Source organism: Dendrobates tinctorius, unplaced genomic scaffold (genome assembly GCF_039654945.1).
Source record: "Dendrobates tinctorius isolate UK_male_01 unplaced genomic scaffold, ASM3965494v1 ptg000393l, whole genome shotgun sequence".
NCBI lineage: Eukaryota > Metazoa > Chordata > Amphibia > Anura > Dendrobatidae > Dendrobates > Dendrobates tinctorius.
Window position 1 is genome coordinate 840,704 of NW_027362059.1, and position 17,098 is coordinate 857,801.

Consider the following 17,098-nt stretch of genomic DNA (forward strand, 5'->3'; position numbering starts at 1 on the left):
GAAGGATCAAGGTTTTTTCCCAGATTGAGCGTTCTCACCCTCTCACATCGTGGCTCTGGTTGAGACCTCACCAGAGACTCAGCCTGATTTGTACAGACGTCATGGGTACAGTGGTTTATTCCTGCATTTCATATCAGTTACTTAAGGGGGTTTCATTATTGATATATAAAGATGGGAGGCTCGAAGAGACCTGGAAGGCCGCTTTATTTTTGTATATGCATTAATCAGCTCAAAGACTTGCGTTACATTATGTGTATATAGTCCTCCCCCAGCCAATATGTCCATTCTCGGTATGGCAATAAATTATCCTGACGCACCCATTATATGTATGAGGGACTTTAGTTATGGATAGCGGTCTCGATAGAGTTAGACTGGATGGCGAGATTCCTGGAGGGACCTCTTCTTTACCCTCATCTCGCTCTTCACTGGCGCTGTTCATGGAGGGTACTGTGTTGTGAGTTCATTTTCCCCTCCGTCACTGAGGCCTGGTGAACTCCCTATTCTAGTGAAGGAAGGTAGTGAGCCTGATTATCAGGCACCTGGGACTAATGAAGACGATTGGCTGAGTGGAGTCACTGACTGGATTTAAGGCAGCCTATGCCCTTTCTGCCCTGCGGGTGATTTCTCTGTGGACTCTTGGACACCAGTCTGATTCCTGCTCTCCTAAAGCTAAGTTTTCTGTTTTGCCTTTTGCATTTAAGATTTGCTTTTGTTTTTCTTGCTTTTTGGATTCTGCCACTCCCTGCTGGAGTGTGCAGTGTTCCGTGAGCTCTGTCTTCTGAAAGTACCTGAGTGCTGATTTAGTTTTTGAAGCTTAGTTGCTTCAGGGCCATTTTTATATCAGCTTGTTGGCTTTTGTCTCTGATAGGGTTTTGGCAGATTGCAGACAGCAGCCTTCCTATCCGTTCCTATCTAGGTAGTTTTTGGGCCTCGTCTTTGCTCAGCCTGTCTTTCTGTCTGTGTGTTTTCATCTTGCTTCACCGTCATTATATGTGGGGGGCTGCCTATTGCTTTGGGGTCTGCTCTGGGGCAGTTAGATTTCCCCTTTCCTTCTTTAGGCCTATGTATCTCTCCGGCTGTGATCGAGGGGTCTAGGTCATCGTAGGAACCCCCCACGGCTACTGCTAGTTGTGTTGATAGGTTCAGGGGTCTGCAATCTGATAGTTGCCAACTTCTCTGGTTTTCAGGACTTAGCTAGCATTTCTGTTTTTGCCTCCTACGGTGACTCAATCATAACAGTACTGATTGGCTGGATCTATGGAGGATGCGCCATCCTGGGGTAAAGGAATACACCACCTGTCACTCGTCTACTAAACGTACTCCGTCCCGTATAGACTATATTTGGTTCCAGTGACTTATCGATGTGGGTGGCTGACAGAACATGGTAATAGAGGGATTTCAGATCATAGTCCGATTATACTTAGACTCAATTTTGGCCAATTAAAACAGTGTTTTCTGGAAACTAAATCCATTCTGGCTGAAATTGATAGGCTGACAGAACTATGGCTCAATTAAATTGCTTCATTTCGTCTCACCCTGAGCCCCAAGAGATTAACCGGTTTTGGGATGCCCTTAAGGCGTACTTGAGAGGATGTTCTCTACGATCTCTTATATTAAACGGGTGACCTTGAGGGAAGATGACGAGATGGAACGGCGACTTAAAAACTCCGGAGCAGCGTATGGATCTACCCAGACTAATGAGAATACAGTGGTATGGTGGACTTCCCACATGGACACCAAGTCTAAGCGCAAATTGTCTTTCACTCGGCAATCCTATTTTGAACTGGGGAATCGGGCGAGTAAATTTTTGTTTTTTCTAGTATGTCAACATGACACCTCTAATACCATACATCAGACAGTTCAATAGTGACCTCAACTGAAGACATACTTCACTGTTTGTATGATTATTACACAACATTATACAGTTCAAAAAGTAGTTTTGACACTTCACAATGCCTAAACTACCCATCGGACGTAGAATTCCCCACACTGGATACTACCCAGCGGGCCTTTTTGGACGCTGACTTTACTATAGAGGAAATTAAAAATGCTATGATGGCTTTGGCCCCTGGACCAGATGGGTTCCCCGTTGAAATGTATAGAAAAGATCAGGCTATTCTGGCACCACTTCTAAAAGTATTTCTAGGGATTTGGAGGGAGGAATTCTTACCTGACTCCTTTTACAAAGCAAATATCCTTAAAGAAGGGAAGGACCCCCTTGATTGTGGATCTTATAGTCTACATTTACCAGTGATATGGGGCGATAACATTTTCACTAAGATTCTGGCCATTACAGTGCTGTGCAAATTGGGACATTTTTTTTTTAAGTAAAATCATAGGTTGGTTACCAGTCGGTGGACAGGCACTCACACCTGTTTGAATCACTGACTGGTAAACAACCTACGATTTTACTTAAAAAAAAATGCTTTGTCCCAATTAATTTGCACAGCACTGTAGATTAAACTCTGTTATATTGGATCTTATACACCCGGACCAAACAGGCTTTATGCCTGGTAAAAGCGCCTCTATCAACATCAGGACGGTCCAATCCGTGGTTTAGTATAGCTTTGTGGTACCAGATAACTGGGCCCTGGCGTCGCTAGACGCAGCCAAGGCCTTTGATTCCCTTGAATGGCCGTTCTTGACTGCATGTTTACAGAGGTATGGCTTTGGTGCTAAATTCCAAAAATGTATTGGTAATATACGCAAAACCTAAAGCTCGTAGTCATCAATAACTCAATATCCAAACCCTTTTCTCTATCTAGGGGGATGCGCCAGGGGTGCCCCCTCTCTGCCCTCGCTATAGAAGTGCTGGCTGTCATGATCCAGGTTGGATATGACAGGTTTTGAATAAGTAACCTTTTTTTCCTTTGAGCTGGTTGCTTAGAGTTGGTTTTGCCCCCGGTGGTCATTGGGGTTATTGCACAGTGGTGTCTTTTGTTCTAGTTTGCCCCCGGTGGTGGTGAGCGTTATTGCACGGGAATCTCTAACAGGTGTGAGACTCTGGATCCTAACTATAAAGGTGTGTCAGGTGTTCTCACTCACTGTTGGTGATATTGGTGTTTTCCAACCATCCTTGGTGAAGGAAGGAGCTAGAGAGAGTTCCTGGCAGCTCAGTCAGAATCCTGGAGTGGCAGCTATGGTGTCAATGAGGAGTTCTGGCAAAGCTTGGAGGAGTGGCAGCTACGGTGTCAGCGAGGAGTTCTTGTAAAGCAAGGTGGAGTGGCAGCTATGGTGTCAGCGAGGAGTTCTTGCAAAGCTTGGTGGAGTGGCAGCTATGGTGTCAGCGAGGAGTTCTTGCAAAGCTTGGAGTGGCAGCTATGGTGAAAGCTGCACTCAGATGCTGGACTCTGTTGCTGGAAGAGAGCTGCACTCAGATGCTGGACTCTGTTGCTTGAAAGCTGCACTCAGATGCTGGACTCTGTTGCTGGAAAGCTGCACTCAGGTGTTGGATCCGGTTGGAGGAAATATGCACTCAGGTGTCGGACTCTGTTGCTTCGAGCATTAGCAACAGCGCAAAGCTAAGTGGTGTTTCCCTGTTTGTCACTTTCCTCAATGTGTGTTTTAGTGCAGTGGTGGGAATAGTTTTTGCACCGTCCACTTCACTAGTAAGGGATTGGTTCAGGGCGAGCTAGGGATTTCAGGTATCCTGATCGGCGCCCGGTGCGGAACCGGCCTAGGGATCATTAGGAGTGTAGAGACACTGACTCAGGGGAGTGCAGGTGGTCTCCACGTCCCCGTTCCCTATCGCAGGGCCACTATTGTAATTGTTTTCCCCTTTATTCTGAAATTCGCCCTGCTGAGGCGGTGTATCCAGACATACGTGTACTACTGAAATCCACCCTGCTGGAGGCGGTGTATCCAGACATACGTGTACTACTGGAATTCGCCTGCTGGAGGCGGTGTATCCGACTGCACGTTCTATTTAAATTCGCCCTGCTGGAAGCGGTGTGTCCAGTCACACATGACCATGACATTGGCAATACGTATGAGGTCTTCTCTGAGCATCAGAGGTATAACTATAGCGGATCGTTTAGACACTATTGGTTTACACGGTGATGTTCATGGATAAAGCTGATGAGACGCTGTCCCATGTGATTCCTACCATAGATAAATTTAGTAAATACTCCGGCCTATAGATCAATTGGAGTAAATCCACTCTCTTGCCCCTCTCTCATGGCCCTACGACCCATCTTTATTCTTTGACCTTATTGCCTATGGTGTCTCATTTTAAATATTTAGAAATTAATATATCTAAAAGTAGTGAACTTGACTTAACCCCTTCATGACGCAGCCTATTTTGACCTTAATGACCTGGCCATTTTTTGCAGTTCTGACCAGTGTCCCTTTATGAGGTAATAACTCTGGAACGCTTCAACGGATCCTAGCGATTCCGAGATTTGACATATTGGGCTTCATGTTTGTGGTAAATTTAGGTCAATTTTTGCATTTGTGAAAAAATCAGAAATTTGGCAAAAATTTTGAAAACTTCGCAATATTAAAATTTTGAATTTTTCTGTTAAATCAGAGAGTTATGTGACACAAAATAGTTAATAAATAACATTTCCCACATGTCTACTTTACATCAGCACAATTTTGGAAACATTTTTTTTGTTAGGAAGTTGTAAGGGTTAAATTGACCAGCGATTTCTCATTTTTACAACAAAATTTACAAAACCATTTCTTTTTTTACGGCCCACATCACATTTGAAGCCACTTTGAGCGGTCTATATGGCTGAAAATACCCAAAAGTGACACCATTCTAAAAACTGCACCCCTCAAGGTGCTCAAAACCACATTCAAGAAGATTATTAACCCTTCAGGTGTTTCACAGCAGCAGAAGCAACGTGGAAGGAAAAAAATGAACATTTAACTTTTTAGGCACAAAAATGATCTTTTAGCAACAACTTTTTTATTTTCCCAAGGGTAAAAGGAGAAAGTAGACCCCAAAAGTTGTTGACCAATTTGCCCTGAGTACGCTGATACCCCATATGTGGGAGAAAACTACTGTATGGGCCCACGGCAGGACTCTGAATGGAAGGAGCGCCATTTGACTTTTTGAATGGAAAATATGCTGGAATATTTAACGGTTGCCATGTTGTGAGCACTCTGAATCCCCAAGTGCTTCACAGAAGTTTATAACACAGCCGTGAAAAAAAAAAAAAATTTCCTTAAAAAAATGATTTTTTTAGCCCACAATTTTTTATTTTCACAAGGGTAAAATAATGTCCAGTTTGTCCTGAGTATGCTGGTACCCCGTATGTGGGGGGAAATCACTGTATGGGCACATGTCGGGGCTCGGAAGGGAAGTAGTGACGTTTTGAAATACCGACTTGATGGAATGATCTGCGGGCATCATGTTACGTTTGCAGACCCCTGATGTGCCTAAACAGTAGAAACCCCACATAAGTGACCCCATTTTGGAAACTAGACCACCCAAGGAGGTCTAGATGTGTGGTGAGCACTTTGAACCCCCAAATGCTTCACAGAAGTTTATAACGCAGAGCCAAGAAAAAAAAAAATTTCCTTCAAAAATGATTTTTTTTAGCCTGCAATTTTTTATTTTCCCAAGGGCTACAGAAGAAATTGGACACAAAGTTGTTTTCCACTTTGTCCTGAGTGCGCTGATACCCCATATGTGGGGGGGAACCACTGTTTGGGCACACATCGGGGCTTGGAAGGAAGGGAGCACCGTTTGACTTTTTGAATGCAAAACTGGCTGGAATCAATGGTGGTGCCATGTCGTGTTAGGAGAGCACCTGATGTGCCTAACTAGTGGAAACCCCATTTTTAACTCAAACCTAACCCAAAACACACCCCTAACTAACCACAACCCTAACCCCAACACACCCCTAATCCCAACCCTAACCACAAGCCTAACCATAATCCCAACCCCAACACACCCCTAACCCTAATGGTAAAAAAATCTTTTTTTATTATTTGTCCCTACCTATGGGGGTGATAAACGGGGGGTTAATTTACTTTTTTTATTTTGACCACTGTGATAATTTATCACAGTGATCAAAATGTCCTTGAATGAATGTGCCGAACGGCAGATTCGGCGGGCGCACTGCGCATGCGCCTGCCATTTTGGAAGATGGCAGCGCCCATAATCTATGACAGAGGGACGCCGGGACTTAGGAGGTACCGGGGAGGTGGAGGGAGCAGATGCTGACGGCAGCGGCAGATCGCCCCCATCAATCGGTAAGGGGGTCAGATCTCGGTCTCCAGCCGTGGCCGATGCTATTGTAGCATCGGCCATAGCTGGATTGTAATATTTCACCAAATTTCATCGGTTAAATATTACAATTGCTCTGATTGGCGGTTTCACTTTTAACAGCCAATCAGCGATCGTAGCCACAGGGGGGGCTAAGCCACCCCCCTGGGGGAAAGTACAAAGGATCCTGTACCTGCGGGTCAGGTGACCTTTTTGTGACCCCGGTCACCCGACCTGCAGGAACGTGATCCCCCCCATGACAGCATATGTCACAGGTCGGATTGGCACCAACTTTCATGACGCATACGCTGTGTCAAAGGTCGGGAAGGGGTTAATATCCTCCCATTACTGGAACTGGTCAAACTCACATTCGCCTCATGGAGTAACCTTCCGCTATCTGTTCCCGGCCGTATTAATCTAATGAAATGATTCTACTTCCCAAACTTCGTTCCTCCCTCGAGCATAGTACGGTGCTGGCTCCTAAATTCATCTTCACCAATCTGAACTCCCTGACCACGTCCTTTCTACGAGGGAAATCTAGACCCAAACTTATCCACTGTGCAGAGGTCTAGCCGGATGGGGGGAGCGGCACTGCCAGATTGGGGGGGGGGAGAGCGGCACTGCCGGATGGGGGGGAGCGGCACTGCCGGATGGGGGGGAGCGGCACTGCCGGATGCTTATTTACACTATCTGCCAGGACAGATTAAAGCTTTGAGTAAGTGGGAGCGGCACTGCCAGATTGGGGGGGGGGAGAGCGGCACTGCCGGATGGGGGGGAGCGGCACTGCCGGATGGGGGGGAGCGGCACTGCCGGATGGGGGGGGAGCGGCACTGCCGGATGCTTATTTACACTATCTGCCAGGACAGATTAAAGCTTTGAGTAAGTGGATGCCGGAGAATAATCGACCTTACTCGGAACATCATCTCATCCATGCTGCAGAGATTGACTGCCCGCTAGGATTGTTAGAAGCAGATAATCTTATTGCCCCCCCGATTGTTACCTCTGCTCCGTTTAGCGAGGTCGGTCTGGAGACGGATCAGAAAAGTGATCCGCTTTGAGGGCACTATAGCTGAAATGCCGCTATGGAGCAATAACTATTTACTGCTGCTGTTGAACCACCCGTCCGCCGGCTTTTGGATCTCACATGGTGTTTCTTTGATAAAAGACCTATATGAAGGTCATATCCTAATGTCTTGAACAAATGCAATTTAAATATAATGTCCCTAGATCTCAATTCTTCCTCTATCTTAAACTCAGATCAGCTGTCCAGTGGCATTTACGGTATTCATGTAGGACCCAACCCATCTCCTCTCTGCCTTTAATGGGAATCCTTATATCCCCGGCCCTCGGGGCCTCCTCTCTGCTCGGTACACATGTTGTCTGCGGGAGCTATAACGATGGTTAGGGGGAGTGGGGCGGCCTCATTCCTGATGCTGATGATTGGGAGGAGATTCTGGAATCTCCATCTATCAATTATAGACTCCATTATATATCTTACACCAGCCATATCTGACCCCATCGCGACTGTTCAGGATGGGTCGTCTCCAATCCTCGGAGTGCTTGAGGTGTCATACAATGGAAGCTTTGTACGCATGGTGTGGGGATGCCCCATTGTCCTCTCATACTGGTCTGAAGTAACATTGCTGTTAACATCCTTAGTGCACATTTCCGTTCCTCTCATTCCATTAGTTTGTTTATTATTGCTAGATGAGGAGACGTGAGGACACTACATTAGGATTTTTCTACGTGAGACACTTTTTTGGCTAGGAAGGTGTTGGTGCTGCGATGGATGGGAGGGTCGCACCCCTCTCTGCGCTTGGATTGACCTGGTAAAATCAGTCATTCCATATGAGCGAACAATATCAAAATAGGGGATGTCAGAGGAAATTCGACAAAATCTGTGACCAATGGAATTCCTCTCATCTCACTACATCGGGGACTGGAGGATCAGTACCACCGTGACTACTATAGTTGCATACCGACACAAAAAGCAGCCAAAAAGGGTTCAAAACCAAGCATTAATTTGGCTCCTTCAGTAATAAAAAATAGTTCTAGCTCTCAGGATATGGCGATCCAAAAAGAAACACATTTTGGTAACATCGTATTTAATGTCTGTAAAATGACACCTTTAAAAAAAAAACTATATACATGTGGTAGTGCTATAATCATAGTGACCTGCTGAATAAATCCGCCATCTTATCACGTTTAGGCCTCTTTCACACATCAGGCGCGATCCGGCACTTTTGACAAAAACCGGATCCGGCGAAGTGCAATGCCGGATCCGGTTTCCCCCCCATTGACTTGCATTAGCGCCGGATCGTGCCGGATGGCCATGTGTTTCATCCGGTTTTCGCCGGATCCGGCAATGTGTCGCAATCCGGCGTCTGGAAAAAACGGCTACTGTAACGTTTTTTGTGTCCGGCTTTTTCACACAATGAAAGCCTATGAGCGCCGCAATGCGCCGGATCCGACACATATATAAAAGCATGACAGTGGGACCCTCAGCCACACCCAACATGCCACCCAAGACAGCAACCAGGCGCAGGAGAAGGCAGGAGACCACTGCAGCACCACCACCCCAAATGGAGCAGCATGCTGAACAACGGGAGGGGAGTCCAGCAGCAGATGAGAGATGGTAATTATCAAATCCCCCATTCCTCCAAACTAGGGCCAAGGAATATCAAGATATTCATTGGCCCTTTGTTTCTCTTTATTCAACAGCCGCCCAAGAGATGCAGCAGCAGTGGCAGCACTTGCAGCAGCAGCACCACCCACAGGCATGGAGTCTGGCCAGCAGGAAGACAGCACATCTTCTTCTGGGAGCCCTCCCTCGCATCGTCAGCGTTTGACGGTAAGTTTTTATTTCCAAAATCCATCATCTCTGTAATATATGTCTATTCATTGCCTTTTATTTCAAAACAGGAATCACAAGCTGAAGAGGAGCTCTCAGAAGAAGAAGGAAGGGGTGGACAGACACCTGGAGTGGGCTCACAATTGGTAAGTTTTTCATCAAACGCAGAAACACAACATTACACTACACACAACACATAGAAAACAATGTTCTGCAGACCACACACAGCAAACAAATGCCTACATCCAAACACAATTTTTTTTCTTTTCTTCTCTAGTCTTCCCAATCTGGTGCTCGGCCAAGAGGTCCTCGCAGTGCCTCCCAGGGTCGTCGGCAACAGCAACGCGGCGGTCACCAGCGTGTAAGTATAATATTTAAGTGAAATTTTGGTACACTTTTTATTTCATGTCTTAAGTGTGGTGACTAATTTTGCTATTTTTCTCTTTTACTTTAACAGCCTTCACAGCGTGCTCCCGACTCTGACGGTGAGGATGGAGGAATTGATGTGGACCACCTCATCGATCTCGTCAGAGAAAGGGAGCCGCTATGGAATATGGCTGACCGCCACCATGCTGACCTGATCGTTACCCGACGACTCTGGGAAGAAATCTGTTAGCTCCTTGTGGACCGCTGGGAGGACCTCGATGCTCGGGCCCAGATTAAAGAGCGTAAGTATATACAGTACCGGTTGCTTGATGTAAACCAGTGTTTCCCGAACTCCAGTCCTCGTGGTCCCCACAGATCATGTGTTCAGGATTTCTATTTACTATGGAAATCCTGAAAACATGACCCCTGGGGACCATGAGGACTGGAGTTTGGGAAACACTGATGTTGTATACTAACCACTTTGTCCTTTCTCGTTTCAGGGGACAGAATTGTGAAGCGGTGGCGGTCTGTGAGGGATCGTTTCAAGAAGGAGTTCAATAAAGAGATGCCGTCCCCGAGTGGATCTGGAGGTCGCAGGAGCAAGTACAAGTACGCACAAGCCCTGTCGTTCCTCCGGGAAACAATGGTCACCAGAAGGTAAATATTACACACCACATGTGAAAAAAAATGTTTAGATGTAACAATTTTTTTTCAGCCAGGGCCATACCATGTCAGTATTTTAATTGTTTTTTTTTCTCTTTATTCCACAGCACGGTGAGCAGCACTCGGGAGCCTGCACGATTGGACCCTTCTAAGGCGATCCCTGAGGAGACCGGCACCGAGGGACACTTCGACCACCCCGATACATCTGCACCTTCCCAGCCTTCCCACACATTCGACCCATCTGTCCCATCCACCAGCACAGGAGCATCGTGGCCGCCTACATTACATGAAGCTGCTGGTGAGGAGATCGCTTTCCCTTTACCCCACCCTTCTGCCCCTGCCACCTCTAGTACACCTGCGGGTACTGGGCGGCAGCGGCAGAGGGGTCAGGAAAAGAGTTATGCACCAGAGTTCTTGCATCTGAATGCATCTTTCCAGAACTGTCTAAAAGTCTTGTCAGAGCAAATCTCCGCAGGCTTTCAGCAGATCAACTCCAGCATTCTGGAGGTGAAGACACTTCTGCAAACCATGCATTCAGAAGCAAGATCTTCGCCAAACCACACCTTTTTCAGGTCTGTTGTGGAGCGCATGGAAACGCTCTCTCCTACCCTTTGTAATGAGTGATTCCCTACTAAAATTTAAGAGGGGACTGGATGCCTTTCTTGAAAAGTATAATATTACAGGGTATATACACTAGTTTCCTTAGTGTTGCGTTGATCCAGGGAGCTAGTCTGATTGCCGTATGTGGAGTCGGGAAGGAATTTTTTTCCCCAATGTGAAGCTTACTGTTTGCCACATGGGTTTTTTTTGCCTTCCTCTGGATCAACATGTTAGGGCAAGTTAGGATAGGATATGGGTTGAACTAGATGGACTTAAAGTCTCCCTTCAACCTTAATAACTATGTTACTATGTTACCCAGCAGATGCATGTAATGCATTCATGCCACGGTGCTCTCCAGCACGTTACCTCCCAACCTCCTCCTCCCACCCCAGTAGTTCCTCCACCTGCACCCCCTCCAGCCACTTTCCATCCTCCCCCTCCTATTACATACCAGCCACCTCCCCAGTACCAGCAACCTCCCCAGTACCAGACATCTCCCCACTTCCAGCAACCTGCCCCGTACCAAACTCCTTCCCCATACAACTTGCCATCAACATCATCTGCTCCTACAGTCCCTGCCCAACCCTCCACTCCACCGCCCACCACCTCTTCTGCCTCCCACATGTCCACCCATTCTGTAGCTTTTTCCACACCTTCACCTCTAACTGTTCCTTCCCCACCACGATCCCAGTCCTCTCTCCACACTCCCAGTGTCGAAGTGTCCCGCAGCCCCTCCAGCAGTATTTCCACCCCACACTACACAGATTTGCAATGTGTGTTTTTTAATAAAAATGCCCATTGGGTTTAAAACCTTTATTAAAAGTTTTTTGCACTTTAAAAACATTTTACAAAGAAAAAAAATATTTTAAATAAAAGTTAAATTATCGTTTACACTGGTTGTCTGTCAATGTACACAACTTTTGTTAAAAGGTGAAATACTTTGCATAAAACAACCAGGTACACACCTGTGGCCTAAAGGTAAAAATACTAAGACCATGACAAGATAGCCAACTTTGGTTGGCAAAAGTATATACTGTTGGTACAGAAGGTACACAAGTTTGGTTAAGGGCACAAATCTTTCACACTCTGTCATCCTGCCAGTGTACTCTGCTTTGAGGTGACAAAGTATAGTGCAAAATTGTCCCTCATTACTGAAACCGTCACAGAACTTCTAGTGGTAATGTCATGGTAATCTTGCAAGGTGGTTTCTTCAGAGGTGTCCTCAATGGAAATGGGTTCCTTGCAGCTAACAAAATTGTGGAGTACCACGCAAGCTTTGATCACCTCGTCCACAGTTTCTGTCTTGAGGTTGATCGCAGTCAATAGGACCCGCCATTTGGCTGTCAGAATACCAAAGGTACATTCAACCATTCTTCTTGCTCTTGTGAGGCGGTAATTAAAAATGCGTTTTGGTCTTGTCAATCCTCTGCTAGAGTACGGTTTCAAAAGGTGTTCTGACAGCTGGAAGGCTTCATCCCCTACACAGACAAATGGCAGAGGTGGACCAGATGTTTGCGGCAGCGGTCTAGGGGATGGGAACTGGAAGGTGTTTCCATACAGTTTACGCCCCATGGCAGACAGTTTGAAAACTTGAGAGTCATTGGAGCGGCCATAGGCCCCAATATCAACAGCAATAAATTTGTATTCCGCGCCAGCGATGGCCATGAGGACAATTGAAAAATATTTCTTGTAATTGAAATATTCCGATCCCGATCCGGCTGGCTTTACAATGCGGATATGTTTCCTGTCCACAGCGCCCAAGCAGTTCGGAAACTGACATATCTGTTGAAACTTGTCAGCAATTTCAATCCACCTCTCTGTTGTGGGCTCTGGTAAAAACTCTTCAGCTAAGGAGTCCCACAGTGCACGGCATGTGTGCTTCACTATTCCAGATATGGTGGAAATCCCGAGTCTGTACTGGAAATGCAGTGACGAAAGGGATTCTCCAGTTGCAAGAAATCTGTGGGGAATTAAAAAACAATCAATTAGTTCAAAATCACAGCAGAACATACCAAAACTCAGCTCTAACACTTGGAGATACAAACTACCACCAACAAGATTGCAGTGAAAGTGTGCTCTGATGCGAGGCATATCCAATAAATGTGGCTTACCTTAAAGTCACCATCAGACGCTCTGCGGGTGAAACAGAGAAGCGGCAATAGGTGTCCGCTTTTCTTATGAGGTGTGCAATGCGCTCCACCAAGTAATCAAAATTCTGCATTTTCATCTGAACATATCCAAAAAATGTATCCGGGTTTCGTCGAAGGTCCATGCAGAGTGTAGAATAGACCCCACGCGTCATTCTCTTGGCTGTGATGGGGTGGATCCACAAACGTCGTCTACGATGCCTGATGCGCTGCTGTCTCGCTCTCTCCTTCTCCAGAACAATCACCCTCAAACGATTCGCCTCCGCTGTAAAATCCGCCAAATTCTTCAAAATATTTCCAATCACAACATCCATCTTCGCCAGTAACTTGCTCTTCTCTCCAACCTGCACTTTCTCCTCTACAACCTGTCAAAGAAGGGCTGTAGGAACACGCTATATATAGTTTTGCAGTAGCCAATCCCGTTCGGAAGGCCACAAGGGGCGATTTTAAAAACCGGATCCGGCGTAATCCGTCGAAAACCGGATGAACTGGATGAGACGGATCCGGTTTTGCCTGTCAAGAGCAAGACGGATCCGGCAGAAAAACGGATCTGTCACATCCGGTTTTACGAAACATTTGCCGGAACCGGCGCTCCGGCACGACGCCAGATCGCGCCTGACGCCGAAAACCTGATGTGTGAAAGTAGCCTTACTGCACACTGAACCGCAGAAGAGAGAAAAACGGAGTTGCTGATTTTTGTTCAATCTGCGCCTGATTAAAAAACGTGTACCAAAAAAGTCTCCAACAAGTGAGCCCTCACACAGCTCTGTTCAGCAAAAAAACAAAGTTTCAGCTCTCAGAATGTGGCAATAACAACCATTTTATTTTTATAGTAAAGTATTTTTACTCTGTAAAAAAACAAAAAAAAATACATAAATCTGGCATTGCTGTAATCGCACCTACCCAAAGAATAAATCCGCCTCATCGCTTAAACCACACAGTGAACTGTACAAAAAATAAGAACTAGTCTTGTACTGCTGTTTGTTCATTCTAACTGCCAAACATCGGAATAAAGCTCGGCTCACATTTATCCTTTGCTCTCTGCTGAGCACTTACACTGGGGTTTCCATGTAAGTTCTAAAAACAGTGATTCATACAAAACTCCAATGGAACCACTCACTTATGATTCAGATGGAGTCATTTTGGACTTGTCTCTTTTCTGGCGGTGTCCCCTCATTTTTGGCGTCTTTAGCACACAAGTATGAACAACCACCATTCTGTAAACCCCTAAACAGATGGATAGCACTGAAACATGCAAAATGCAGTCCAAAGTGTCTCCATCTGCCTCATGGAGGGTGGTTTTGTCTGAATCTCATTTTTGTGGAATTTACACAGAAACCCCAAGGTAAATGCTCAGCATAAAGCACAAGAATGTGATCCAGCCTTATATTGGAAGTGATCAAAAAATATCATGTACCCCAAAATATTACCAATGAAAACCAACTTATTCCGCACAAAACCAGTGCCCACTCAGGTCCATCATCTGTCACGGGAAATATAGGGGGTCCCACGTAACTGGTAGAACAAAAAGGCTCTGGAAAAGCGACATGGTTCCAACACCCCCTCCAAGCCCGCGCTCCAAAATCCAATTACCCCTTCTGAGCCCCACTGTGGCTAAACCATAGTAAGCAGCTGCATATTTGGCATTACTGTAATGGAGAGAGAGAGCCCAATTAACAATTTACAGGGTGCGTGTCACTACAAGTTGGGCATGCTGCATGGGGGCACTACACTGTATGGGTGGTTAATGCATGGGTACAACACTTGTATGGAGGAACAATTTATGGGGACACCTGGCAGATTTGCAATTTTGCAGAAAACATGGAGTGAACGGAACACAATAGTCACTGTGGCCGTAAATAAATTAATAGGTGCAGTTTCTACAATTGGGCACTTTTGGGGGTTTTCTGCTGTTATGGCATCTCAGAGGCTCTGCAAATGTCACCCACAAACTATTTTAGCTAAATTTGTGCTCCAGAAGCCAAATAATGCTTCCTCTTTCTCAGCCCTGACATGTGGCCTAACAGTAGTTTCTGATGACATACAGGGCATCACCGCATTCGGGAGAAATTGCACAGTAAATTGTGGGGTCCAGTTTCACCTATTAACCCCTGTGTAACTGTCAAATTTGTGGCAAAAAAATACATTTTATCAATAAAGTTTTATATTTCCATGAGCCATTGTAAACTTCTGTGAGGCACCTGCAAGGGTTTCTGCTGATCTGGCAAATTAGGGGATCAGTTCTGGAGTCCACAATCTATTCAGTGTCTATGTTCTAAAAGCCAAGTAGTGCTCCTGCCCAACTGATCTCTGTCATGTGCTCAAACAGTAGTGTACAACCACATATGCAATTTTTTACCAAAGGTGGCAGTACCCCATAAACTATGCCGTCTATTTTCTCCTACTACCTCTCGTGAAAATTTGTGCTAAAATAGTATTTTAGTGGAAGAAATGTAATTTTCAAGGATGTCTCTCCTAACTACCACCAGGAAGTAGTCCTTATCCTTGATAGGGAAAGGAAAAACACTGATAGGTGGTGGGATGGGCTTTTTAAACCTCTTGTGTGTTCCTGTCAGGGACAGACGCATGAGGACTGCTTGATGCGCAGAAGGGAACGTGTTTGGATCAGTTGAGCAGGAGCTCCTGATTGCCAGAAGCAGGGGGTCCCGGGAGTTGTGGGCCCCGCTCCTTCCTGCAGTATGGTCCAGAAGCAGACCCCTCTCTGGGGGGTAGAGGTCCCTCAGCCTTCCAGTTGAGTAGAATCTCCTGGTTCAGCCACTTCCCCCTCAGGTGGGCCCTGCATCCTCATTGCCATACCCCAAACATGTGGGTATGGCATGTGGGAGATTGAGCGTTGGTGATGCCAGGATGCATTTTTCAGGTTTCCAGAGGAGCAACACGTGAGACCGCTATCATCTGGCTTGCATTCCAGCGTGTACTGTATTTCCGGGTTTAGAGGAGGGAACAATGGCAATTGCCTAATTACTAGGGGAGACGAGACCGTACTTGAAGAAACAAATGGAAGATGGATTAGAAGGGCCTACAGTATATATTTAAATTCTGAGAGGGGGGCAGTTCGTTACCAGTGCAGCAGGCAGCTAGAAATGGGGAGACAAAATCCTGGATGTTCTGATGCTCCTACAGAATCCATGGGTCAAGTGAGTGGAATTTGATGGTTATAATCACTTTTCCTTATTTCCATCTGATACATATATTATGGCCTTTTGTTCCAGTAGGACAACGAAATACCCGAAAAGTCTGTAGGCTCTCTTACCAAAAAGAAAGGGGAAAAAATGTGCCACGTAACATAGCTGCTTCCCATTTATGTCCACAATGCACTGCTAAAGTGGTTAAGGAAGAATACACCTTTATGACTGACATGAGGACCATGATTAGAGAAGTCCAAAACACTGGAACTGCCCTGATTTCCCCTCATTCCTCCCAGTCTACTCCTCATCAGAAAAGACCTAGATGGGATATAGGGTGAAGTTTGCAGGAGGATGAGTTATCTTATTACTCTGACCTGGAACAGGAAGAGTGTGAAACTGTTACCCCAGTATTACCAGAGGAGAAAAAGAAATACCTTTTTTCATCTGAGAGTACGGGTACACTTCTGCAGTTATTCAGAAATACTATGAAAATTGAAGCCACCCATCAATTATCCTCAATTCAGGATGAAAGGTTTGAAGATCCAGGTCCCAGAGGAACAGAGTATTCGCGATCAATAAGCATGTAAAGGTTATGATCAATTCTAGCGAAATGAGAAGATGTGAAAAAAAAGCTGGCAATAGCAAGAGACTTTAAGGATTGTCTTCTGTTTGAACCAGATGAGGTAAAAATTTGGGAATAAATGCCCAAGGTTGACACTCCAGTGGCCAGAGTAGCAAAGAAGAAATTATCTCATTTTAGGATTCAACAAGTTTAAGAGATCCTATGGAAAGGAAATGAGACAGGCTACTCAAAAGAACCTGGGAAACTTTAACAGCAATAAATAGGGCCAATATCGCTGCAACTTCGGGGGCAAGATCCATGAACTTATGGAGAGATGAATTAGAGAGCCACCTAAGGAAAAAGACCTCCACAGACAATCTGTAATCTTTATCCTTACTTAAAATGGCAATGGGCTTTATGGCATATGCCTCACCGCAACCGATACAGTTTGCGGCAAGAATTGGGGCACTTTCCAATGCCAGTAGGCGAGCTATATGGTTTACACCAAGGTCTGGAGATAGTAATTTGAAAAACCAGCTATGC

The 17,098-nt window shown here is 45.7% G+C and overlaps 1 protein-coding gene across 1 annotated transcript; it reads left to right on the plus strand.

Moving 5' to 3' along the window:
* The first annotated feature begins 9,887 nt into the window (after nucleotides 1-9,887).
* On the plus strand, nucleotides 9,888-11,588 carry LOC141076168 (uncharacterized). The gene is made up of 2 exons (XM_073563503.1): nucleotides 9,888-10,091; nucleotides 10,205-11,588. The coding sequence occupies exons 1-2, from the start codon at nucleotides 10,000-10,002 to the stop codon at nucleotides 10,719-10,721; spliced, it is 609 nt and encodes a 202-aa protein (XP_073419604.1). The 5' UTR covers nucleotides 9,888-9,999; the 3' UTR covers nucleotides 10,722-11,588.
* Nucleotides 11,589-17,098: the final 5,510 nt, after the last annotated feature.

Excerpts from the sequence above, each read along its gene's own strand:
- LOC141076168 (XM_073563503.1), top strand. The coding sequence starts at position 10,000 with ATGCCGTCCCCGAGTGGATCTGGAGGTCGCAGGAGCAAGTACAAGTAC. Across the intron at positions 10,092-10,204 it reads GAAACAATGGTCACCAGAAG|CACGGTGAGCAGCACTCGGG; the intron begins GTAAATATTACA and ends TTTATTCCACAG.